At 38.7% G+C, this 27,563-nt stretch overlaps 1 protein-coding gene across 2 annotated transcripts in view; it reads right to left on the reverse strand.

Moving 5' to 3' along the window:
• The window catches only part of ctnna2 (catenin (cadherin-associated protein), alpha 2), a 1,866,011-nt gene that overhangs the window by 22,563 nt on the left and 1,815,885 nt on the right, over window positions 1-27,563 (reverse strand). For both annotated transcript variants that reach the window (XM_051928041.1, XM_028801549.2), the window contains exon 17: window positions 8,344-8,478. In XM_051928041.1, coding sequence (XP_051784001.1) covers window positions 8,344-8,478 — 135 coding nt within the window. The remainder of the gene's footprint in view (window positions 1-8,343; window positions 8,479-27,563) is intronic.

Raw genomic sequence — 27,563 nt, forward strand, 5'->3', positions numbered from 1 at the left:
GCCACCCTTGTATGATTTGTTGGCTCCCAATTAACAGTTAATCCAACTACTATATCATCTGCATTTTTAACTTAAAGATTAATTTTTTGTCAGAATTACTTATGCAGATTCAAAATATCAGAATCCCCAGCACTGACCTTCATTTATTTGCTTGGCAGACACTTTTATCCAAAGTGACTTACAAACAGGTCAACATAATCAAGTAACATTAGTCTGGGGGACTATTTGGTAACAAGTGTTACAGGGCAAAGGTACAAAACTGATCATCACAAATGAAGAGTGCTAAACCAAACAGAATGCAAAACTGGTTACTCTTTCCTTAGTTGCATCCTACTGAACCCATTATTAATTAGACAGATATTCACAACGATACTTTTTAAACACATAGATGGAGTCAGCAGTTTGGGTGGATGTGTCAGCTTGTTACGCCAGCTAGGAGCTACACATGAAAAGGATTAATGTGGAAGAGATTTTGGATTGAGAATTGATGCCACACATCATTAGACGCTGTTTAGTGGCAGACTTGAGTGGGTGAGAAGAAGCATTGGACCTCATGAATGTCTTCATATACATCGGTGTTGAGCCACTGAGTACTCTGTGGGCAAACATCAAGAACAATCTTTTTGTGTGCTGCAACATGGAGCCAGTGAGTGACCTGAAAGGAGTAGTGACATGCGCCCATCTCAGCTGGCTGACAACTATATATACCAATGCATTTTGAATCATCCTTAGTAGCTTGGTAGCACATGCAGAACAGAAAAAGATACTTACAGTATATATGTCTTTTGTTGTCCACACCATGTGTTCAATTTGTCCTAAATTATTACCTGTTACGATTAACTTCTCAAGAAGTACCTTATGAAATGGTTTATAGCAGTGTGCATTCTACTTTAGTCAGATATGTTTGTTGTTTCCTCATGAACTCCACCAAATTAGAGAATTGCAAACTCTCCTATTTAAACTTCTGTTGACTGCCCATTATAACAGGTGCTATAGTTAATCTACTACAGTAATCCCTCCTCCATCGCGGGGGTTGCATTCCAGAGCCACCCGCGAAATAGGAAAATCCGCGAAGTAGAAACCATATGTTTATATGGTTATTTTTAGAATGTCATGCTTGGGTCACAGATTTGCGCAGAAACACAGGAGGTTGTAGAGAGGCAGGAACGTTATTCAAACACTGCAAACAAACATTTGTCTCTTTTTCAAAAGTTTAAACTGTGCTCCATGACAAGACAGAGATGACAGTTCTGTCTCACAATTAAAAGAATGCAAACATATCTTCCTTTTCAAAGGAGTGCAAAGCAAGCAGTCAAAAAAAAAATCAATAGGGCTTTTTGGCTTTTAAGTATGCGAAGCACCGCCGGTACAAAGCTGTTGAAGGCGGCAGCTCACACCCCCTCTGTCAGGAGCAGGAAGAGAGAGAGAGAGAGAGAGAGAGAGAGAGAGAGAGAGATAGAGAGAGAGAGACAGATAAAAAAAATCAATACGTGCCCTTTGAGCTTTTAAGTATGCGAAGCTCCGTGCAGCCTGTCCTTCAGGAAGCAGCTGCACACAGCCCCCCTGCTCACACCCCCCTACGTCAGCGCAAGAGAGAGAGAGAGAGAAAAAGTAAGCTGGATAGCTTCTCAGCCATCTGCCAATAGCGTCCCTTGTATGAAATCAACTGGGCAAAGCAACTGAGGAAGCATGTACCAGAAATTAAAAGACCCATTGTCCGCAGAAACCCGCGAAGCAGCGAAAAATCCGCGATATATATTTAAATATGCTTACATATAAAATCCGCGATGGAGTGAAGCCGCGAAAGGCGAAGCGCGATATAGCGAGGGATCACTGTAGTTTGTATTTTAAAATTGCTTACATATATTTCTTCACTTTACACATTAAAACTTTAACTACGAAGGTCAAGATAAATCTTTCCAAAACAGATAGTTTATTTTATTTTCTTGTAGCATTTTAAGTCTTATCAGCCATTTGCTCTCCACATTCTCAGTACATTTTTTGAATTTCTTTGATATTCCCTGTAACTAAAATAATGTCACTGTCCTCTTCATAGATGAAAACTCAACAAAAAATATATAAATTAAATATATTGGTCATTTACCTTCCTGTATATTTTAGTTCTCAAGTACAATTTATAAAATATTTAATCCATTTTGGCAGTTATGGCTAAAATGGAAGAACCATTCAGAGTTGATTGTTGTACTATCAACAACATTCTTCTATATCTATGAGAATTTAAGAAGCCAGATTAATGAATCTAATGAAAATTTCTTTGGAGACTCCTACTAGTTGTAAAATGAATATGTTTGCCCTACATAATATTTTCTAACATCAACAATCATTCTGGTCATATTAATGTTTTTGTGAGCTATGTCAGTCTTCAATGCAAAGGTCATGGTAAGATTTAAAGCATATACATGCCATTAACCGCTGAAGAATACCTCATAATGTGTGTGTCTCACTGGCAAGTCATTAAGAAAATACACTAATGATAATAAGGATCAAAGGTAACTGAGTGGAGCCATTTCAAATGCAAATAGTTGTTCAGCTTTCAATAAATGGAGACTGTGTTAAAAAAAGGTGTAGGTCAGCCCTGAGGTACCTTCTAATTGTTATTTTATTCAAACAGAAAAGATGTTAAACTAATTTTTGAGTCCAGATCACAGAAGTATATAAATATAAGATGCCATACTTAATTGTAAATGGGGTCTCATTAACAGCTTTGACCACAAGTAACATTAAAAGTTTCACTATGTTTTCAGCTGGTGAATTTTACTTAACTCCTTTTTATAGGATGTGCAGTCTGTCTTTTGCTACACCTCTTATTTTCAATTGCTTGACATCTTATAAACTGGCAGTGACCAAACGTTGTTTCACTTGTTTTTTTGAAAAGGCTCTATAAGAGCCAATCTTAGAAAGTTGAAGTTTTGAGTTAAACTCATATTAATGTTTGCTTAATTTGAACAGAATATAATTTCTTCCATAGTCATAGACAATGGTATACAGTGATCCCTCGCTATATCGCGCTTTGCCTTTCGCGGCTTCACTCCATCGCGGATTTTATATGTAAGCATATTTAAATATATATCGCGGATTTTTTGCTGGTTCGCAGATTTCTGCGGACAATGGGTCTTTTAATTTCTGGTACATGCTTCCTCAGTTGGTTTGCCCAGTTGATTTCATACAAGGGACGCTATTGGCAGATGGCTGAGAAGCTAGATTGCTTACTTTTCTCTCTCTCTTGCGCTGACTATCTGTGATCCTGACGTATGGGGATTGAGCAGGGGGGCTGTTCGCACACCTAGACGATACGGACGCTCTTCTAAAAATGCTGAAAGATTATCTTCACGTTTCTATCTTTTGTGCAGCTGCTTCCTGAAGCGACATGCTGCACGGTGCTTCGCATACTTAAAAGCTCGAAGGGCACGTATTGATTTTTGACTGAAGAACAAACTCTGTGTCTCTCTCTCTCTCTCTCTCTCTCCCTGCTCCTGACGGAGGGGGTGTGAGCTGCCGCCTTCAACAGCTTTGTGCCGCGGTGCTTCACATACACTCCTTTGAAGAGGAAGATATGTTTGCATTCTTTTAATTGTGAGACGGAACTGTCATCTCTGTCTTGTCATGGAGCACAGTTTAAACTTTTGAAAAAGAGACAAATGTTTGTTTGCAGTGTTTGAATAATGTTCCTGTCTCTCTACAACCTCCTGTGTTTCTGCGCAAATCTGTGACCCAAGCATGACAATATAAAAATAACCATATAAACATATGGTTTCTACTTCGCGGATTTTCTTATTTCGCGGGTGGCTCTGGAACGCAACCCCCGCGATGGAGGAGGGATTACTGTAGTCTTTTCTGCCTATAAGTTAATAAAAGATAGAACCTTCTTGCTATACCTAAGAAACAGTGTTACAGTAGATTCAGTTGTGTTTAGAACAGGTCCCAGTAAACAGGGACTGGAAAGACCCATTTTCAAGTTAGAAATGGGTTAAGCATACAGTTTTCTGACCGTTATGAAACGGTTCAGAAACATCTTGAAACGGTTCAGAAATGTTAAGCAAATAGTAACTATTTGAGATGTAACAAGATTTAGGCTTTGAACAGAACTTTTCTTAATAAGAATTTTCCTTTTTTTGCTATTTTAACTTTCTTTTTTGTGTGAACTGTTTTACTTTGAATTTTAACTAAACTTTTAAAAACGAAGATATTTTGTCTGTGAAATCATTTCAGTGCATCAGGCTTTTGTTGAATCCCATTTTTTGAGTTAGAGCTGCTGAACTTTGGTAACTTTGGTTTAGCCCAGCTACAGGCTCATTGCCATCACTTTTTGCTGAGTCGCAAAGTTTAAATACTAAATCTGTATTACTTTTTGGACCTCTGCAACTTTCAATTGTCAAACAATTTTGATTTATGCATTAACTATTTGGGCTTTGATGCTTGTATCTTGACTATATTTTCATTTTGTTCTGCTAACATCTTTTAGGTGAGATCATATTCATAGCATAATCTGTAAATAGCAGCAAAATTGACCTAAACACAGGAAGGGTTATGGTGCTAGGAATGTTTTTTCAGAATTAGTCAATATTAAAAGTGGTGTCCCTCAGGGATCAGTTGGTGGTGCTGCTTATTTTTTTTTTAATAACGATAAATGATCTCGGTAAGAGTATAAGTCATGAGCTGTTTGACTTTGAAGTTGGGAACAACTCTGGTGGAAGAGCAGAAAATATAGAATCAGCTGAATTATTATGATGGACCTGGACAGTGTTCCGACTTGGGCAAATTTGTGATAGGTTAAATTTAATGTAGGTATAAGTAATGTATTATAAGTAAAAAGTTAAAATGTTACATTTGAATGCACAATCACAAGTGTGAAACTTGAAACTACATCTTATGAGAAGAACTTGGGTGTCATAGTGACTCATAACTATCTACATCCAGACAATTTCAGAATACTAACAAGTCACCTGGAATGGAATGGACATACAGTAAATACTGGATTCTTGCAATCCAGGTCTTAGGTGCTAGAAGAGGATGTAGAATAAAGCTAATGCCCTGAGCTAATGTTTTAAATGATTTTTCCCTTCACTGCCATCTTCGTCCAATGACCAGTAATCCCATACCATCCCTACTACATTAACAGCTCTCACCATTCCAGCTGGAATGGTGTGTGATGAGTCCACCTTTGATCATCAGAATGTGCTGTCCATTACTGAAGACCAAGTGAGGAGACAACTGAGGAAACTACACACAAACATATCCACAGGACTAGATAGAGTTAGCCCTTAAGGTCTGTGCTCACCAACTTTGTGGTATCCTCTGTCACCTATTCAGTCTAACCTTAAGGCTCCAAAAAGAGTTGCTCCAGTTCCAAAGTAGGCAGGCACCTCTTCACTTCATGACTACAGACCAATTGCACTTACATTTCATACCATGAAGACCTTTGAGAGACTTCTCCTGGACTGTATGAGTTCTCTTGTGGTAGACCACCTGGACCCACTGCAGATTGCCTATTGGATAAAGGCTGTAGTGCTGGATGCAATTATCTATCTGCTTCACAAGGCTTATTCTTACCTGGATAAAGGTGGCAGAAATGTGAGGATTATGTTTTTTGATTTCTCAAAACCATCCAACCATCCCTGTTTATGCAGTTTGTGAGTCTCAAGGACTATGTCTATGATGTGGACGTGAGCAACACTTGAGCACTACAAAGAAGAGTCCTGTCTCCATTTCAGGCTATAAATATAAAACCAAGTCTTGTCTTTTTTTCTGATGATTTTACACAAATTGGGTCTATTGATGGGGGCGATGAGACAAACTGTAGGAGTCAAGTGGAGAACTTTGTTTCTTGAAGAAGAAAGAATTGACTGCAACTCAGCATCAGCAAAACCAAGGAAATGGTTATTGATTTTCATTGCATCAAAGAGCCTCTACACCTGATCAAAATTAAAGAAATGAACGCAGTGGTGGTGTATTGCTACAAGTATTTGGGGGTCTATATCAATGATCGATTGGGCTGGTCTCATAACACAGAGGATTTAGGTATGCATGACATTGGCAACTGCACAAGGTGACACAGGGTGCTTGCACCATAAAATCCTTAATGGTGATTACAGCCTGAGCCAGTCATACCATTAGGGGTGCCAGTTTTAAAAAGTTCAGTGATTTGTGCTCCAGACACCAAGGGGCATGTGATCCGTAAACTCTGCATTATGCACACACTGGTGCGCCAGTTATGTGACTGAAGGGAAGTGCACTCTGAACACTGAGGGGGAAACCTTCCCCATTGTCAAAGTCTAGTTAAATACCATTTGCAAGCAGTCACCTGAGGGGCAACATTAAGAAAGATAAGGGGAGTGTGTTACATAAATTCTGCAGTATGTACACAAAGAGGTGCCATTTACATAACTGAAAGGGCACACAATCCACTCACTGAATACTAATACTGACTTCCCAAAATGGACAGTGAGGGTGCCATTATGCTACCCCCGCCAAGGAACCCAAATGGGCTTTGACCAGAACTGAGAGGAAGTATATAAGAAAGGGAGGAGCAGGCTCTTTTTCCTAAGGAGACATCTTTCCTTTAGTGTGGTTAGTGTTATTCTTCCTCTGTTATGGCTAGTGTGATATTCTACTCTGCAGGGTGCTGGACCAGTGACATAATTTCCAGAGAGGCCCACCAAATCAACGATGCTAATTAAAAGGGTGGGCTCACTTATGGGACACACTCTAGACCCCATAGAAGTAGAAACAAAGGAAAGAATTAAAACAAAACTTTGTGCCATTATGAATAATGCTACACATCCTCTCTCTGACCCACTAACACAGAGGACTTTTAACTAATGAATTATTCAGCGAAGTCTGTCAAGAAATGCTACTGGGGCTCTTTATACTGTATATTTATTTATCTATTTATGTATTTATTCATTGAAAGAGCTTCTGCAAAAACCAGAGTCCACCCTGGGCACAAATAAAGTTCTACCTAATCTAATGCATCTTTCTAGGTGGCTCACTCACTTACCCACCTCCCAAATATCAAATCAGAGTATTCTGGGCAACAGTTGTTTCTGCCTAGTCTCTCCAATCTTAGCCGCTGTAGTCTGTAATTCCCTCAGAGCTACTGATAGCCTCCCTTACTAGTCTTCTTCTTGCACGATTGCTCAGTTTTTCCGGATGAAATGCTCTAGGTAGATTTCCAGCTGTGCCATACTCTTTCCATTTCTTAATGACTGATTTAACTGGACTCCAAGGGATATTCAGTGACTTGGAAATTTTCCTGTTTCCATCCCCTGATTTGTGCTTTTCATTCAACCTTTTCATAGAGGTACTTGGACTGTTCTTTTGCCTTCAATGTGTAGGTTAGGCCATGATACCGACTCACCACATGTTAGAACTTCTGGAAAAGATGCAGTTATACTACAATCTATTGAAATCCCAGACAGGGGATTCTGTGACTTCTAAAACCAATTTGCTACCCCAGTGATGATTTAGGTGTGCCATGTTAAGGGTAGGGGCGGCACGGTGGCGCAGTGGGTAGCGCTGCTGCCTCGCAGTTGGGTGATCTGGGGACCCGGGTTCGCTTCCCGGGTCCTCCCTGCGTGGAGTTTACATGTTCTCCCCGTGTCTGCGTGGGTTTCCTCCGGGCGCTCCGGTTTCCTCCCACAGTCCAAAGACGTGCAGGTTAGGTGGATTGGTGATTCTAAATTGGCCCTAGTGTGTGCTTGGTGTGTGGGTGTGTTTGTGTATGTCCTGCGGTGGGTTGGCACCCTGCCCAGGATTGGTTCCTGCCTTGTGCCCTGTGTTGGCTGGGATTGGCTCCAGCAGACCCCGTGACCCTGTGTTCGGATTCAGTGGGTTGGAAAATGGATGGATGGATGGATGGATGTTAAGGGTAAAACTGATAACACAGTTTTACAAGTGGAGTACATGCTGCCAGCAGTCTTGTGTTTTATAGTCCAGTGGCTTAGTTACTAGGTCATAGAGCAATGATTATACTAAACATTAAAGTTTGTTTGTTCAGATCTGTTATTCATGTTAAACATGTTTAACTAAAATAGTAAATTGTGACCACTTATAAATGAACATAGTGAGTATTGAATAGCCCTAATGGTCATTTGTCTCTATTTCATAAAGTGCCTTCTGTACTGCTTTCTGAATACAGTACTACATGATTTTCTTAATTTAAAAGTCACGATCATAGGTTTACATGTTAGTGATACCCAGTTTGGTACATATTGAACTTCATGGTCCTGTTTCCAGTTTAACTCCATAGCCACATAATTGTAACACCTATGCAAAGTAGGTTTTGAAGTTCTGCAAAGCAAATACTTTGTTGTCTTAACTCACCCCAGACACGATGAGCTCGCCTCCCAGGTTCTGGACTTCAGCCTTCACTTTGCTGCAGATGTTGAGTTGATGGCAGTACAGAGCAATGCGTTGAAGGTATGCAAGCAGATCTTGTTTGCAGGCTGAATCTGGACACTAGGAAAACAAAGTATAATGTCATGGTAAGTGAGTGCTGTAAAAAAACAGCATTATTTATTAAAACTAAAAAAACAACCCAAACTTTTTTTTTTTACTTCTGTTTTATTACAACTTGAAATAGTGCTGTCCAAGCAGTTTTGGATCATACTTTATACTTTAGTCAAAGTTAACAAAATGTCTGCAACTCATTACAAGTTTAGATGGAAAAGTCCAACTTACTACTGCAGTGTATTGAAAAAATCCATTTTCAGGCAGACAAGCAAATGGCTCTCAGAATGAAGTTGAGTGTTGAAAAACAATGTCTGGTTGTGTGGATAAACAGCCAGCCAGCCAGCGCAGGAACGTGGGAAAGCTTGAGCCTATACCAGCAACCATTAGGTGCAAGTCAGGAACAACCCTTGGACAGGGTGCTGGTCCATAGTAGAGTGAAGACACACAAACACTGGGGACAATTAAGCATTGCCCATCTACTTAATCTACATGTTTTTGGATAATGGAAGGAAACCTGGGCACCTGTGATTAAACAATGAGCTGTTATTGAACTTCTTGAGGCAGAGAATGAATCAGAAACAAGCACTCACAGTCAGTTAAGAAGTGTATTTGCACATCTTTGGAGCCTTAGGAAATGATTTGGGAGTGATGCAGTTATCGAAGACATGTAGAAGTGGTTATGAATGCAGGATGCCGACTGGTACAAGAAGGGGATACAAGCTTTTGTTTCCCACTGGCACAAAGCTGCTGACGTTGACAGCGATTATGTAGAAAAATGAGGAGTGTGGCAAAAACATCCAATTAGGTGTGAAATCAAAAATCAAATCAAAAACTAACAGAAAGTAATTTTAAGCAGATATTTTTTTGCTAAAGTTTACAAACAGAGTATACAGCATTTATAGATTTGCAAAAAGTTACCTGCTGCCTGTCTGATTTTTTTAAATTACTATGAATTTTGATGATAGCTTTTTCTGCTTGGAAGCCTGCTGTGTTTTTCAATTGTCAGCTGTTTAAATACTTTGGTTAACAATACAAACTGAGTCATTTTAGCCATACCATTACAGAAAAAAAAAAAAGTTGATGTGTATCAGTGTACACCAATCCACTTGCACAGCCATAATGTTCACATAGAGAAAGTATGGAACACTAGTCATTAGACTGGCTATACTTTTGAACAGGTATGGTTACAAGATAAATGCTTAAAACATCTAATGAATTCAGACAAAACCCTACTGCAAAATCTGCATGTTGCTTTCTCTGTTAGAGAGATGCTAGACAAAAAGAAATCTATGGCAAACTAACAAGGCAGAGATTAACTGCCACAAATTTGGCAAAAAAACGCATCTGGTCTGGAGCAACCTTCTTCGGACAGATGAAACAACAAGTTAAAAATTTCTGCCTGATAGGAGCTTTTTTATGTTAGTGCAGTCCAGAATATGATCGCCATGCTAGCAATCAAGCAGAGGCATGCTATGGAGGAGATGTTTTGCTGCATCATGTCTTGGTTAATTTGTCATTACAGATGAACCACATATTTTGCTGTATCATAGGACTGGCTTAGGACATCAGGCCATCCACCTGTTGAAGTACAATATTCACAAAGATAATGTGAAACAGAGTAAGTCTGTAACAGAATACATGAGGAATAAAGGAAGGTAAAGTGTCAGAATGGACTATGTAAGTCTTGATCTAAATTTTAGTGTGATATTCTCTATCTTTTTGTTCTCGATTGTACATAAATATTTCCCTGTTTAATCACACACATACTGTATGTAGGTTATTTCAATAAAATCATCTTATATAATAATAATAATACTTTAGCAGAAACTAAGCCCGGTAATTCATGCTTGAAAACTCCACAAATGTCACTAAGTTGAAACAGTTCTAAACAGACCTACAATTACTGCAAGAATGGAAAACGGCTATTTTAATTTATTGCTTGTTGATTGATAACATTTAGGGAGAATAACAATTAATTCAAAAATTATCCATCCATCCATTATCCAAACCGCTATATCCTATCTACAGGGTCATGGGGGTCTGCTGGAGCCAATCCCAGCCAACACAGGGCGCAAGGCAGGAAACAAACCCCGGGCAGGGTGTTAGCCCACCGCAGGGCACACACACACAAACACACACCAAGCACACACTAGGGACAATTTAGGATCGCCAATGCACCGAACCTGCATGTCTTGGACTGTGGGAGGAAACTGGAGCACCCGGAGAAAACCCACACAGACACGGGGAGAACATGCAAACTCCATGCAGGGAGGACCCGGGAAGCGAACCCAGGTCTCCTAACTGTGAGGCAGCAGCGCTACCACTGCGTAATTCAAAAATCAGATACTGTAAATACACTCACTGGATGTAAGTTAGTGGGTCACTGAAAATAAGAAGAAAAAAGTTAAGTAACCACATTTAAATGATAAACAGCTGAATACATGGCCTTACATTTATTTACTTTGAAAGACCAATCAAAACAGCAAAATTAAGAAAGAAAACTCAAACTGTTCTCTCTCTCTCTCTTTTTTCCTTTTCTCTGAGGAACACAGTCATTGAAGTATGGCACTATTAAAGTAAAAAAAACATTGGTTCCAGTAAATGCACTCATTATAAGAACTAATACAATCATAAAAAACAACAGGTTCCAAGTTGTTAATTTTCAAATCTATTATGCAAGGGACAGCCACTGAAACGTGTGAGGAGCACGAAACAGCCATATGTCACTAGCTGACCATGTAACAAGCAATATCGCACCATTCATTTATTGATTTACATTTTAAGTTTAAATGTTGCCAAATCAACCTTGCAGTAATTTTCTATTACAAGTCTTAAAAAATAATGAATTACTTTGATTTCAAAATTATAGTGCCTGAACCTCAAAAACACTGTTACATGTTAAAATCAATCTGTAAACTGTTTTTATAAGCAATAATTTATATGGTGTAATAGTAAGACCTTGTAAAAAAGTAAGAAAATTAGGTCACATTAAAAAAAAACCTCTCTGAGAATGTGTTCAAAGTGCCTGAAGGACAAGCTCTCTGTCTTTTCATACAAGCGGCTCTAAGCATCGTGCTAAATGATTTTTGTTGTTAGACTTCTTTTATTTCTTTTCTGTTTACCTGATTCAAAACTTATCCTTGCCTTGAAGAGATTTGTTGTATACTCTTGAAATCTGAGCAAAATTGCACAAGAAAATTCAACACTCAAATAGTATATCCCCTTTCAAAGTGAACAAAAATTCATAGGTGCTACCAAAATAATAATATTATTACAATAATATTACAATAGTAATAATATTACAAAACACTATATAATTCAAAATATAATGGAGTTAATATATTGTGGCGGGACGCCCCTTCTACTTATGTTCCGGGGGAGCACCCATGGGCTCCTCAGTACCTCCCCCGGGACGCCTGGTGGCAGCCTCTCTGGTTGATGATGGTGCCTCAATTTTCCGCAGGGTTCCATGAGAGATGGAGTTCTCCACAACCCTGTGGGGATCTGGGGTGGCTGCCAGGGAGTGCTGCATGGATCCCAGAGCCAACCTGGGCACCTCTACAGCCCCGCCCGGAAATGCAGTTAGCAACAGGTGATCAAGCACCTGGAGCACTTCCGGGTGGGCTATAAAAAGGGCCAGCATCGACCACTCAGGAGCCAGAATTGGGAGTAAAAGGACGAGGTTGCCTAGGAGGAGTGGTGGTGCCAAGGTGGAGAGTTGTGTTGTTTATATTAAGTGCTTTTGGGACTGTGTTGTGGCTGGGGGGTTCACGGGGAAGACATGCCCTCCAGCTGAAGAAAATAAAGTCTTTGTTTGGATTTTACACGTGCCTCTGTGTCAGTCTGTGCCGGGTCGGGTGCTATATAGTGCCTTTATCACAATATTTAAAATAAAACATTATTCTGAAATAAGTTTTTCAGTTATGGTAGGGAAGACACCTGGATGCTGATGACATTGTGATCTGTAGCGAGAGAAGGGAGCAGGCTGAGGAGACCCTGGTGAGGTGGAGATATGCTCTAGAGAGGAGAGGAAAGGAATGAAGGTCAGTAAGAACAAGACAGAATAAATGTGTGTAAATGAGAGGGAGGTCAGTGGAATGGTAAGGAGGCAAGGAGTAGAGTTGGCAAAGGTGGAGGAGTTTAAATACTTGGGATCAACAGTACAGACTAATGGGGATTGTGAAAGAGAGGTGATGAAGATAGTGCAGGCAGGGTGGAATGGGTGGAGAAGAGTGTCAGTAGTAATTTGTGACAGACAGGTATCAGTAAGAGTGAAAGGAAAGGTCTACAGGATGGTAGTGAGACCAGCTATGTTATATGGGTTGGAGACGGTGGCACTGACCAGAAGGCAGGAGACAGAGCTGGAGGTGGCAGAGTTAAAGATGTTAAGATTTACATTGGGTGTGACGAGGATGTACAGGATTAGAAATGAGCACATTAGAGGGTCATCTCAGGTTGTATGGTTGGGAGACAAAGTCAGAGAGGCGAGATTGCGTTGGTTTGGACATGTGCAGAGGAGAGATGCAGGGTATATTGGGAGACGGATGCTAAGGATAGAGCTTCCAGGCAAGAAGAAAAGAGGAAGGTCTAAGGGGAGGTTTATGGATGTGGTGAGAGAGGACATGCAGGTGGTGGGTGTAAGAGAGCAAGATGCAAAAGACAGGACAATATGGAAGAAGATGCTCCGCTGTGGCAACCCCTAATGGGAGCAGCCGAAAGAAGTTGTTAAAATCAAGCATGGAGATGGTTTGCTGCATCATGTTGGAAATAAAGCAGTTTCACAGTCACAAATAATGGAGAAGCATTAAAGACCGAGGGCTTCACATGAGTTAGGGTTTCCTAGTGTGGTTTGCTGATGCATTGTGCAAATTGTTTTCACTGGCCAGTGGTTCCTAATTGCAATAGACAACAGCAAGAGTGTGGGCTGATCGTCTAATTTCCAGAATTCGAATACAGTAACTAGATAGAGTAAGATGGTGACATTGATTAATATTTACACAAATAACTTCAGAACATTTAGTCAACCTTAGGACCATCATTACTTTCCAAAAATCCCATCAGTAGTCTGCGTCAAAGGTATTACTAATTAATACATCCACTGAGAAGTGCATTGAAGACATAAGCTAGTACACATTGTTGAAACATGTTTAGATCTGAGTGAAACACAGTAAGTTGTCAGTGGCTTATGTTTGCATAAATTTCGCTATCATGTGCTCGGTGTGACATCTGGACAGAGCAAGAAAGACAAAGACATTTAGTGGTGCAATGAGGAAGTACAGGAAAGCATAAAGAGGAAGATGTTAGGGAAAAGAATTGGGATAACCAGAGAGATGCTAAAAGCAGACAGGTGTACAAACAAATGTGGTGTAAGGTGAAGAGAGAGGTGGCGAAGGCTAAGGAAAAGGTGTATAATGAGATATAGGAGAAGCTGGACACAAAGGAAGGAGAAAAGCACTTGTACTGATTGGCCAGCCAGAGAGACCAAGCTGCCAAGTATGTGCTGCAGGTGAGGGTGATAAAGGATGCAGATGGAAATGTGCTGACAAGCAGGGAGAACGTGTTGAAAAGGTGAAAGGAGGACTTTGAAGAACTTATGGATATATAAAATGAGAGAGAGTGTAGGTTGGATAAAGTGGAGATAGTAAACCAGAAAGAACTTATAAGCAAGACTGAAGTGGATGAAAAGTAGAGAAGCAGTTGGCCCAGACCATATACCAGTGGAGGAATGGAGATGTTTAGGTGAGATGGCAATAAAGTTAAGTACATTAGTACCAATTATTAAGAATAAGAAAGATGAACAGAGCTGCAGTAACTACTGGGGTATAAAACTGATTAGCCGCACCATATAGGAATGAGTGATGGATGCTAGGCTGAGAGGAGAGGTGGCGATCTGTGAGCAGCAATATGGTTTTATGCAAGGGAAGAGCACAACAGATGCAATTTTCCCCTTAGGAGTGTTGATGGAGAAGTACAGAGAAGGTCAGAAGGAACTGCATTGCATGTTTAGGGACCTAGATAAAGCATATGGCAGGGTGCCAAAGGAGGAGTTCCGGTACTGTATGGGGATGTCAGGAGTAGCAGAAAAGTACTGTAGGCTACAATGCTTTAAACCAGTGTTTCCCAGCCTATGTTGGTGAGCTGCGCCTGCCCCCAGAATCACCGCTCTGCTCAGTTCACAGCGGAATCACTGCAGGTGAATGAATCCTGGATGACCTCCCGAAAACCTGCTCTGATGACCATGCTTTATTATTCAAGGAGGTAAAACATTCATGATTGTGCCTAATTCATTTAAAGCTCTAGTGAGAGCATCAGATAACTCCCTGGTGGTCATACTAAATTCACAGAGGGGGACCAGGGATGCGTCACGAACATAATGGCATGTGAAAAACCGGCTCATGACACTGCAAAGGTTGGGAAACACTGCTCTAAACACTACTTGCTGCTGTTATGCCATGTAATGATGCAACACTCAAAATGGTAGCAAGATATATAAATTAGTCAGTCAGTCTCACGTACTGAGCTCTTGAAATGATAATAGCAATTTTGCCTTTCTATCTTCTCTTAGCATGAAGTCTTTTGCTTAGTTTCTTTTTCTGTCTTATTATCTTACATATTATTATCTTAGATATCGTACATATTTTTCTAATACATGGGGAAAATGGAACATTGCATCATTAGTCCTTTTAAAGTGCACACAATGGAGGAAAATGAGAGTGGATTTTTAGGAAGGAACCCTGTGAGTGGAGCCTTCTCATCTGTTGATATTGTCTCTGTTTACTACAAACGTTTTAGTGAGTTGTTCCTAGACATGGTAGGAACAAGGTGAAAGATTTTTGGGTAATAATGATCTTATGCACTGCTCCCTATACTATCCATCTCTGTGAAGTTCTTGACAAACTATTCTTGATTGAACCTCCTTCCCCCAACTTAGTGTCACATTTGCAGTCAAATCATCAAGAGCTGCTGTGTACTGACTAATGATGTTATTAACTTTGACTTTCTCTGTATCACCAATTAGCTTAGACATTACATTGTGTTTTTCACCATAATGTTAATAAAGGAGAACACATTTTCAAAATATATTAAGCCCTTCACTAACAAAATGTTTAAGGAGGTGAAAAAATGGGTTCTGTCCTGGGATAGCACTGTATGAAGTTTAATTGTTTTACTTTTGGGAATTTTTCTAGGTATATGCAAACTGGCTTATTAATAATTCATTGGGAAGATTTTAGGGAGAAGTAATGATGTAAGGACATTTTATATAATTTCAACTTTTACAAGGAGTAAATATATTTTCTGAGAAGGTAAGGCTGCACAAACATATTCACACACTAAAATAGTTAAGTCGTAAATAGCTACCTAAATACCTTGTGGAGTGCTTTCTGTTTAACAGAGCAAGAAAATGAATTCATATGCATGAGAGAATAATTAAGAGAAACAATTTCACTGCAAAGTATAAAATCAGGAGACAATTAGCTGGTAAACCAACTGTCTCTGGCACTTAAGGGACAGAATATGAATCATGGGTGTTAGCATGAGCTGCACTAGAGAATTTACTTTCTCCGCTGGAAAAGCCTACAGTATGTGAGAGTGACAGCGTCAGAGGCAGTGAGAGGGAAAGGTGAAGAGAGAGCAAGTAACTTTAAGTTAGCTTGGGGATGTATACAGCTCAATAGCAAGGTTCAAGACTTTCTTTAGCTGAAATGTCTTGTTTTGGGTTAGTGCTCCATTTTATTGTAAACTTTAAAGTCTGATTTTTCCATTGCTGGTAACTAAGCTGCTCATTTCTGAACAACAAACTTTTTTTTTTCTTTTTCCCCCCAATGTATTTTAAGTTAATAAAAATGGTTCAATACACCCAGGATCTGAAGCCTCTATATTTCAATCCCACACACTGCATGTTACGCCTCCACACTAGGTGTCAGAATGCTTAATAAACAAAAGACTTAAATTTTTTTCTATACAAAAGAGATGCAAGATAATGTACAAAATTACCAAAACCTTTTTTTGATTCCAACACAGTCAATAATGGCACAGTCAGTATTAAAAAAATAAATAGAAATTGATTTTTTTTTTAATTCATTGGCATACATATGTAACATTCATTTATACCAATTGTTCTACATGTTAATATGATTTTTGAATTTTGCTGTATTCTTTGGTGAATGAAATTGTTTGTCTTGACATATGTAGTAAATCTACATATGTGCATTATTCTGCTACTAGCAGGGTAATAGGACAGGACTTTTCCTACTTCTTCTACAAAGGGCTGTTTATATCAATAATATAGAACCACACATTTTTTATATTATTAATCAGTTTAGTCATTTATAACATACAGTACATTTTAGTATGAGCATTATCACAAATTCCATACGTCCCCATATGTATCAAACTGAATAACCGCTTATGTATGAGGCATCCCGCCAGCAGGACAACACCATATTTCAAACTTGTTTGTGTATATAGCAATAAACCCACAAGTCAATCAAAACCAATAATAGTATTTTACACACCCAAGGGATCTTCTTTTAAATAAATCATAGGTTTCTATGTTTTCTGCTCTCTTTCATTATAAAATGTATGGTTTGCACACATAAATGCAGAGGCGAGCAGCACATCACAGCTGAGTGAATCTGATTTTATCAAAGATCCCACCTATGCTGAGCCACTTAAAGTGAAAGACTCATTACCATTGGATAGCTGAGTTTCAGACCTTTCCAATGAAATATAGTTGTCTATGATTGGTCATTTCTACTACATGTCACAACTGTACATAAAAGGCAGGAAATAAATTGTGTATGTGACAGCTCATCTTTACGCACAAAGCTTCTGTGAGACTGCATGAGAATTGTTTGGTTGATGTACAATAAAATTTGAAGTTTGCACTAGGGGAATGTGTTCTTCTTCACAAATAAGAAAACATGCAGTTGAAGAAGTTCCAGAAAAGTTACAGAATGCTAGTGATACCAAATATAAAGACCCTGAATCACAGTTTGACTCTATTGAGAACGTGTTTCCTGAAGGACCTGATGCTATGCTTGACTTGTAAATGCGGTTTGGTATAACTTTGAAGCGTCACTGTGCACATTTAATAGTTCAAGTGTCATGGGTTCAATTACCATATCCAGATTCTGTTCACTGCAAGTTCTCCCTGTGTTAGTTTTCTGAGCAGTGCAATTCCAGTTTCAACATCTTAGCATACCAGTGAATCACCATTTCAGTGTGCCTGCTTGAAGTTTCACGTAATGAACTCCCCTCTCATCTGAGCAAGTGTCATTAGCCATACAAATTTTCACAGGGCCCCACTGCTTGAATGTGTTTGTATTACATCACTCTGGGCCACACCACACTGCCACTTGCAGTTTCAAACAGGGACCTTGTTCCCTTTTCTGCTTTTCAAATGTATTTTTATCATGCCACACCATGCTGCCACTTACAGTTTCATATGGGGAATTCTTAGTATCCTGCTGTTCCTGTTACCAGGGATGATGGGAGCCATATAAACCAAATATAAAAAAAAAATTTAACTTCTTATTAAATTGACCAGAACATACATATAATATCGTACAATGCCAAGGGGTAATAAAACTTCATCTGGTTTTGACTGAGACATTTATTTTCTCAAGGAATACTGTTGACCACAGTTTATGTTTTCTTCTCTTCCATTGCCAGCTGACCATATCTCATTTATATTGCTAATGATGGTATATTGTCATCATTTCTTTATTTTAATCAAATTAAAATTGCTCTGTTTTACTAAGTATTTATCTTAATTTGTGTGTTCATGTATGCAAAAGTTGTTGGTTTAAACACTTCTGTCAATACATTCAAGAATTATTAAAAGATTACAGAGTCTTCAGCCAACCAAAATGCTTTGACAAAGTTACCAATTGAATTATATTTCTTTATAGGAATTCACTCAAATATTGGATTGTCTTGTACATTCTCTTATTTTTGGTCCACACTTCACAAAACTTCATAATACTTTTAACAGCCTATAAAGCTTTCATGAATCTTTGACTCTTCTAACCCCAAAACCCCAACTCACAACTTTGATTTGTTACTTCTACTGAGTGGAATTCTCTTCCAAGATAATTTTTAAGGTTCCTATCCCGACTGAAGAACCTCCTGATTCTCTTATAAATGAGTCTTCATGGTTCCTGATATTCAGTATGATTTCACTGTTGCTTCCTCATTGTACAATATTACCTTGCCCTAGTCCGTTACTCTACTCTGTTTTCTAGCATTATCCTTTTGTTGTGCTTTATATGTATGTCATGCACTCAGTTTTGTAATTATATATTAAAGGTATATGTTTGTATAGCTTTTTTGACAATTACAGAGTAAAATCTATCAGGTAAAGTTCCAAGGTCCTTCTGATGTCTACCAGTGGTGCTTCCCTTGTATGTTATGTATTTTTTCCCCGATTTTCCTGAATTATTCAACTGCATATTCTATTGTGAAGCTCCTTGTTATTGTAAATGCTGGTAATGGCACTATAAAAAATAATAACTGATTAATATAAATGTATGAGCTACATATGGGCAAAAAGAATGTGAATTATAAATAAAAGATGGGTGACACTTTCCAGGTCCAGCACTAAATAGGACACCAGTGTAAAATAATAGGAAGTACATTTAGGACTGGAGCCAAAACACATCTTTTTAATGCAATAGTTGTGGGAAACTGGAACAAACTACCAAGACATGTAGTTGAGGCCAAAACCTTGAAAACCTTTAGGAAGAATCTGGATGAGATATCGTGACAGCTTAGCTATTAGCTAAACAAATGAACTTGAAGGACTGAATGGGCTGTTCTTGTTTGTCAAAATTCTTGTTTTTGTGTTGTTTTATTTTCTTTTAGTGAAGGCAGTTCAAGTTTAAATTTTAATTTGTCACTGGGTAATTTGTAGTAAATCCCGAATAAATCAGATTTTGGTTTTAAATAACACTTTTCTCACTGAGTTGCATCAGAAATTACTGCAGAATGAATAAATTCACTTCTGTTGACACCTAAACATAATTATAGGAGATCCACATCTAAATTATTTACAAAAGGCAAATCAACCTGACTACATACAACGAATGGTGAGTGGAACGCAGACTTCTTACAGGAAACCCATAAAAACCTCACACAGCCTGAAAATAATCCAGCAAAGTATCTAAATTAAGCCACTCAGTGTGAAGCATGTTCCGTGCCATTGTGTTTGCTCCAAAGAAATTAAATACACTAATCAATAAACAAGAAGACTAATATTGTGCATGGAATGCCCATAAAACAAAGAGATAAGGCTGTAAAAGGTTAGAACTAGAGATGTTAAAATTACACTGCTTTAGGGTTAAATGGCAGAGTGGCAATTTTGATTTTATAAAAGCTTTGGGAATGGGACAGCATTAAATTTGGATTTGAATGGGGAGACTAAAAAAGAGTCGTGAACAGAATCCTTAATAAACAGTATGGTTATTTATGAATAATTTTCTGTTTTTAAATCACTACGCAGTTCTGTCAGAGTAATTGAAGACACGTATTATAATTTTGGTTGAGCCTGCATTTAAAAGCACACTGTCCATGATTGATTTTTCTGCTTCAGAAATAAAACTCGAAATGTACATTATATGTAAAAAAAATAAAATAAAAGGTTTTAACTAAAAGGTTTATTTCACCAGCTCCATCCTCTGAAGAGCACAATTTCTACTCATGCAGAACAGACAAAAACACTAAAAATTTACAACTTAAATGTAACTTGTCAGTGCAAAAATAAAAGCTTTCTAGGAAATCTGTTGGTCAATGCACTAAGAAGATAGCTTATTTAATAACTTCTTAAATCTGGTTCTTGTCCTAAAGATTAACTTTTTAAATAATTGTTGTTATTACATGCTTTCTTTCAGGCTATGCTAAGAGGGCTTGTGTTCCCACTGCACTTACTTCATGCTGCAAAGTTTAAGAAAAAATAGGAAGGTAAAAACAATGCAATCATTGTAGTAGAAGTGTCTTATATATAGTCTTATTTAATTATCCAATTATTAAATCTTGATACAGTTCATAGGAATGAGATAGATAGATAGATAGATAGATAGATAGATAGATAGATAGATAGATAGATAGATAGATAGATAGATAGATAGATAGATAGATAGATAGATAGATAGATAGATAGATAGATGAAGGTTGCTGCAAAAAAACTGAAGTTAAAGCCTAAAGTAGCAAGCCATCTTTGCAGGTGAACTTGTGTACTAGCTTGCAGTCCTGTCAGAAACCTTGATTATAAAGGACCATTTATTATAATCCCTTAAGGACACAGTAGTGGCTAGATGCAGACTGTCAGCTCACATCTCTCATGATCTACAGCAACTGTATGTTTACTGAATGTATAAAGTAGGAACGGAAGAATCGCCTGGCATTTAATTCTGAGCCCCCTCAGGCCTCTGAATTAATCAGGAGTGATCCAAATCATAGCGACTTCTAACTTTTTTTACCTTGCAGGGAAAAAATGGTGTACTTTCTTGTGCTCAAGGAGATTGAAATGATAACTTTGATAGCTTCCAATGATCAGTCTGTCTAATAAATGTACAAAATGGCTTTAATTCATTTAGGTTGTGCCACCCTATTTTTTAAATGTTTATGTAATTTTAAAGGCAGAAAACGGGCTATTTAAAAATATTAATAGTGCCACTTCCTGATGCTCTTCAGGATGTTGCCAGTTCAAAAATGGCAATATCATGCATGAGAAGAAATGCAAAAATAAGTACCTGGCCATGTCAGGCCTACCTATACAAGAGCTACAGTGCTAGCTCCCCAAACCATCAAAGAAATATGCTTTTGTCCTCAAGGAAATGGTTGCTTCCTAGTACAAGGTTTTTCTTCTGTAAACATTAGCTCTGGAAAATGTGCTACTGATATCTCTACAGTTTTACAAATCTTTACAGTACATACAACGCTACTACCATTCAAAGAGAGTAGATGGGGTCATCTTCTCCTCCCTACATTCATCACTTTAGTGTGCAGCTATAAGAAGAACATGCAAGTAGGACAAGCAAGCAAACTGATATTTTGGAAGTTAGGTTAATGTGACAAAAACTCAATGGAAGATAACAAGAAGCATTAGTCCTGATAGCTATGCAGTTCGCAAAACAGTGGTAGAACATGTTCTCATGTCCGTATTATTATTTCTGTGATAATTTTTTTTGTATCAGGTGACACATAATCTTCAGAAAAGCTCAGAGAAGGTCACACACATTAAAGAAACCATGTCTATCCCAAAACGAACAGTCTGCACTAGCACTTTTTGGGCAGAGCAGCTTGTGTTGTTCCCCATTCCATTTCACTGTTCTCACTGACACTAAGATATTTATAGGTCTGCGATACCTCCACCACCATGCCCATTTTGGTGACTGATCGCAGGAGCTGCCAAGTACATAGAAATTCCAAAAACAAATACTTTGTTTTGTAGATGGTTGTCCCTGCATCACATGGCAAAGTCGATCAAGATTCAAGATTCTTTAGTTGTCACATGTAGTGAAATGCGCACTGATTGGCCATTAGACTGTACAATAAAATTAACAAAAAGATTAAATTAGATTATATTAAAAAAGAAAGTTTAAATTAAAAGAAATTTTAAAAAGAGATTTAAAAAGGGTGGATCCAAGGTGATACAATATCCAAAAAGTATATATCCAAATAAGCATTACAATTATAAACAAGATCTGAACAGTGCGCAAATGTAATAGAATAGAATATCTATGCATTGTAAGTGCAGTGTGCTTGTTTGCAGGTTAATGTAAAAGACTAAATGACATGGGGGTAGTTGAGAAACAGTAAGGTAGAGAATTCAGTCTGTGTTATAATGAACAGTTGAAAATATTTGTGGTGGGGAGCTGAAGGAGGCCACACCAGCTGAGCGATTAAGGAGCTGGGGAGACCAGGTGCTCACTCTTGCATAAGTCCAGGGAGAGGCAGGTGATGATGTCACTACTGCACTCCGTCAGCAGGCTGTGGCTGTCACTGGTGTTAGCACAATCAGCCTTAAAATGGGTGTTGAATTCATGAAGTTTGCGATCAAACTCAGAGTTGGCACTAGCGGTTCCAGTGTTTTGGGTCTTTTACTGCATGCCGTACATCATATGAAGCAGCTTTTTAAGTGTTCATATCATTGGTAGTGACTCCTGCATTATATGCAGCAGTACGGGAGTTCACTGCATTACAGATAGTTCCATCAACCCACACTTTTTGGTTACCAAAAGTCTTTATTGTTACCGTGGGGATAATGCCATTTTCAGGTGTGCCAATAAAGCTAAAAACTACTTCCGCAAACTTCATGATGTCATCTGTGCATGACCAGAACATGTCCCAGTTTACACCATCAAGCGTGGCCTGCAGTGTTGTTCTGATTGGGTAGACCAGTGCTTTACCTCTCTGGTGGCAAGAGCTTCCAGATGAAATTTTTGTTTATATTCCAGCACGAGGAAAACAGCTTAATTGTCTGATCTTCCAAATACCAGTTGTGAAACAGCTTTGTATTTTACAATGTGTAACAGTGATCCAGTGTGTTAGCTCCTCTGGTTATACATGTAATGTGTTGATAAAAATTTGGTATAACTTGTCTGAGGTTCGCTTTATTAAAGTCCCCCACCATCGCCTTGTCTGGGTGTTTGTTTTGTGTCACATTAAGCACATTTACAAAGTTTGACAAAGCTGTACCTATGTCCGCATGAGGTGTGATGCAGACCACCATAGTGATAACTAAGCTAAACTCACAAGGCAGGTAAAATGGATGATACTTGATAGTTAGATATTCCAGATGAGGCAAGCAGGAGTGAAAGAGAACAGAAACGCTCTTTGCCTTGCACCACTTGGTGTTCACCATGAAACAGACTTCCCCATCTTTAGATTTATTAGCCTCCGCAAATGTGTCCATATGGAACAAAGAAAAGAAGTCACAGCTTGATCTGGCACTAGGGGAGTCAGCCATGTCTCAGTAAAACAGTATGTTGCAGTACCTCATGTCCTGTTGGAAAGTCACTCTTGCTCTGATTTCATCAAGTTCATTGTCCAGCTTGTTGCTGGGAATTGGAGGGCAATGGGGTTGTTTCCTCAGTCTGTTTTAGACTCTGGCATGGGTCCACTGGTGTTTCTTTGTTCTTCATCGTGGGACTTCTCTGCTGCTCCTCTGTCCTCGTCAGCAATCCAGAGTGCTCCATCTCAGCCGGCCACAATGGATGGGGTTTAAAAAATTGAAAAGTCAAGTGTGAATCTTCATTCGCAATGCCCCAAAGCATTACATTGTCATAAACTGCTAAACCCATTGATGTATGGGCATGAAAGAGGGTAAAAAGTAAATAAAATATTAAATAAAAAACAGTCTCCAGAGCGATCTGGAGGGCATCTGGATGTAGCCACACCATGTTTCAATATTTCTTCTCAGTCTAAAGTGAGAGAGTCATCTGTAGATGCCATTAATTTGAGCTACACTTAAATTAGTAGACTGAGAAGAGATAAGGGGTCCGCTGCTTAGGAAGTCCCAGTATTGATAATCATCATCTTTGGAGTCTTCCAAACTGTACCATGTCAATTCAATATTCCATGACCTAGGGCATTGTAGATATATCTACCTCTATCATCTTGAGTTTTTTCCCCCGAACAGAAAGGATAGGCATTGCTTAAGGTAACAAAGAAATTAAAGAACATGATCCTGCCCATATTGCCAGCGTTGTCCAGGTGATATAAGAATTTGTGGAGTACATAAATTAGAATGTAATTTACTCATATCTTCCTGATCATGTGACCCCAATGCATGAGAATATTGTAGGTATTCTATATGTAGTCTTGCAGGAAAGTGAAATCATCCATAGCCAAGTGTTTGAAGACAATATTCTCAAAGGTCTTTATGATGTGTTATGTGAGAGCTTCTTTTCTGTGGCCTTTAAGAGTACTAGACCACACATTTTTAGATATTGGAATTATGCAGGATGTCTTCCAAATTTTGCCACCAATTTTAGGTTCATAATAAGGGCTTATATGTGCCGAAGGACCTCATTGAGTTACGTCTCTGTCTCGCTCAAGCACCCTCAGCATAATGTTATTAAGGATAGATGCTTTTTTAGGCACGTTTCTCTCGCTCTGTTCTCCCATGATCAGATACACTCTGAAATGAAAAAGGCCAGAAAGCAGGCTATAATTGGGCCAGTACCCCATCATAGAAGTTATTTGTTTTAAAGGAATGTCTGGCTGGTGGATGAGAGAGTATTCTGTTAAAAATATGTTCCACTCCACCATCCAATTACCACTCTGCTAGTAGTGGGCTTCTCATAATAACTCCATACATCCTTCTGATACAGCTTTCATTCCAACTTGTCCATGTGTATCCCCCATGAAGAGTTAATTTTTCAAGTCACACTTGCACTCACTCCAGACCACGGGGCAGGGGCTTCTTCTTATTGTCAATCCATGGTTTGTTATTGGAGAAACAGTAATGTCCTTGTGAGAAACTGTATTATCCACACAGAGGTTACACAGAATCCGGCTGATCCAGGTCATCCAGAAAATCATTCAGTGTTTTTTTGTTAACCTCCTCACAAGCATTTTGATTAATGACAATTATATAATAAGATGTTGTAAGTTACCTCACATTAGCATAAAATAGGTATGGTATTTAATTTCTGCTTGTTATGCACAGAACAAGTTTTAAAGGTGTGAAGAAAGTGAGGCAGAATTGAAAGCTTTGGAACATGCCATAAAAACATGAACAATAAAAAATATTGTTTCCAATGTGATTGCAACTGCAGCCAAGGACAGAAACTGCACAACAAAAAACAATGAAGTGTCAAAACTCCCATGGCAGATATTTTGGCCTCAGTCCAATGATAAGTAGATTCACATTCACAGGACACACATGTTCTTTAACAGTAGTGTGTCCCAGATTGCACCATTTATCATTTACTAAAACAGCAAGTGTTTTCTTCTGTTTTCTGAAGTGCCCCAAAGGTATAATGTTTTAGTTTATCCTGTCCCACTTTCAAATTGGAAGTTTCAGCTCAGAAAGGTTTGCATAAAGCAAGTGAGGCGGCCATGTTTATAAACCCTTTAGCCCCTTATGATCCCTGACAGCACATTCTTTTATTTTATGTTATAAAACAGCAGGACTGGCTATGTATTTCTTAAAATTTAAAGAAAACTTTTAACTTTAGAACACAGTTTTGTGTAGCAAATACATAAATCCAACTTTTGTCAAAAAATAACTTTGACTTGAAAAACATCATACGTCTCCTTTAATGACATGAGTGAGCAATCGAGAACCACCTTCCAATATAAAAACAGTGACTTGCATCATAGACTCTGTTTCAGCTATATTGTTGAAAAATCCCCTTACCAGCCTTGTAGAGATTATGCTTGGTGTAATCAACAGATCCTTAATGGCCTGTTCCTGAAATGTTGTCTTTGTTAGGTCATTATTAAAGAAATCCAATTTAAACATCAGCAGTCTTAACATTTATAAACAATTTAAAATATACCTTTGTGTTTTTTTCAAACACAGTAATACAACATAAGTGAAGCATTTCAGTCTCCCCTTTGATAAATCACGGCTCAAAAATATCCATAACACATGTTAACAATACACTAATATCCTCTAATGTAAGAAATACATTACATGTCCAATACAACTCGGAGTCCTGCCACGTGCAAAAGTTGGGTGACGACACTGCTATCGTGGGCTGCATCAGGAGTGCGCAGGAGGAGGAGTATAGGAACCTAATGAAGGACTTTGTTAAATGGTGCGACTCAAACCACCTACACCTGAACACCAGCAAAACCAAGGAGCTGGTGGTGGATTTTAGAAGGCCCAGGCCCCCCATGGACCCCGTGATTGTAAGAGGTGACTGTGTGCAGAGGGTACAGACCTATAAATATCTGGGAGTGCAGCTGGATGATAAATTGGACTGGACTGCCAATACTGATGCTCTGTGCAAGAGAGGACAGAGCCGGCTATACTTCCTTAGAAGACTGGCGTCCTTCAACATCTGCAATAAGATGCTGCAGATGTTCTATCAGACGGTTGTGGCGAGTGCCCTCTTCTATGCGGTGGTGTGCTGGGGAGGCAGCATAAAGAAGAAGGACGCCTCACGCCTGGACAAACTGGTGAGGAAGGCAGGCTCTATTGTAGGCATGGAGCTGAACAGTTTGACATCCGTGGCAGAGCGACAGGCGCTCAGCAGGCTCCTATCAATTATGGAGAATCCACTGCATCCACTAAACAGTATCATCTCCAGACAGACTGCTGTCACTGTCCTGCTCCACTGACAGACTGAGGAGATCGTTCCTCCCCCAAACTATGCGACTCTTCAGTTCCACCCGGGGATGTAAACGTTAACATTATTCAAAGTTATTGTCTGTTTCTACCTACATTGTTTTTTTGTATCAGTATGCTGCTGCTGGAGTATGTGAATTTCCCCTTGGGATTAATAAAGTATCTATCTATCTATCTATCTATCTATCTATCTATCTATCTATCTATCTATCTATCTATCTATCTATCTATCTATCTATCTATCTATCTATCTATCTATAGGAATTATTACACTTTTACATTTCAATATGGCACTTACCAAAGTTCTGTATCACATGAACTTCAAAATAAGGTTGGACTGACCAGGTGGTTAATCAAATTATTCTCAATATGTGTATGCTTTCATTGTTTTCTGACATTGTCTCCTTGTTATTATTTTCATTTTAGATTCCCGGATTAGTTTCTGAACCTTGTGGCATTGTGCACCAATGATGAAATTTACTCATAAATTAGTAACTTGTTGCTATGACATTGTTATTGTTTTTATGCTCATCATGGTTGCCCTGGTGCATGACTTCACGGTATTATTTAGTATAAATACCAACCATGCTTTGAGATTGACCTAACCCATTGGAGGGCAAAACTCTATTCTAGAAACCAGAATAATTGTGAAATGTGGCTAAAGTTAATCAGAATGTATGAAAATCTGGCTGATTCCTTTCCAGAAAACCTGGGTTTAGCTAAATCTGTGTTTCTGGGAACAGATTAAGCCAGAATTACTTGATCTGCAAATCCAAAATTGCATTTA

Source organism: Erpetoichthys calabaricus, chromosome 5, assembly GCF_900747795.2.
Source record: "Erpetoichthys calabaricus chromosome 5, fErpCal1.3, whole genome shotgun sequence".
In the NCBI taxonomy this organism is placed as follows: Eukaryota; Metazoa; Chordata; class Cladistia; order Polypteriformes; family Polypteridae; genus Erpetoichthys; species Erpetoichthys calabaricus.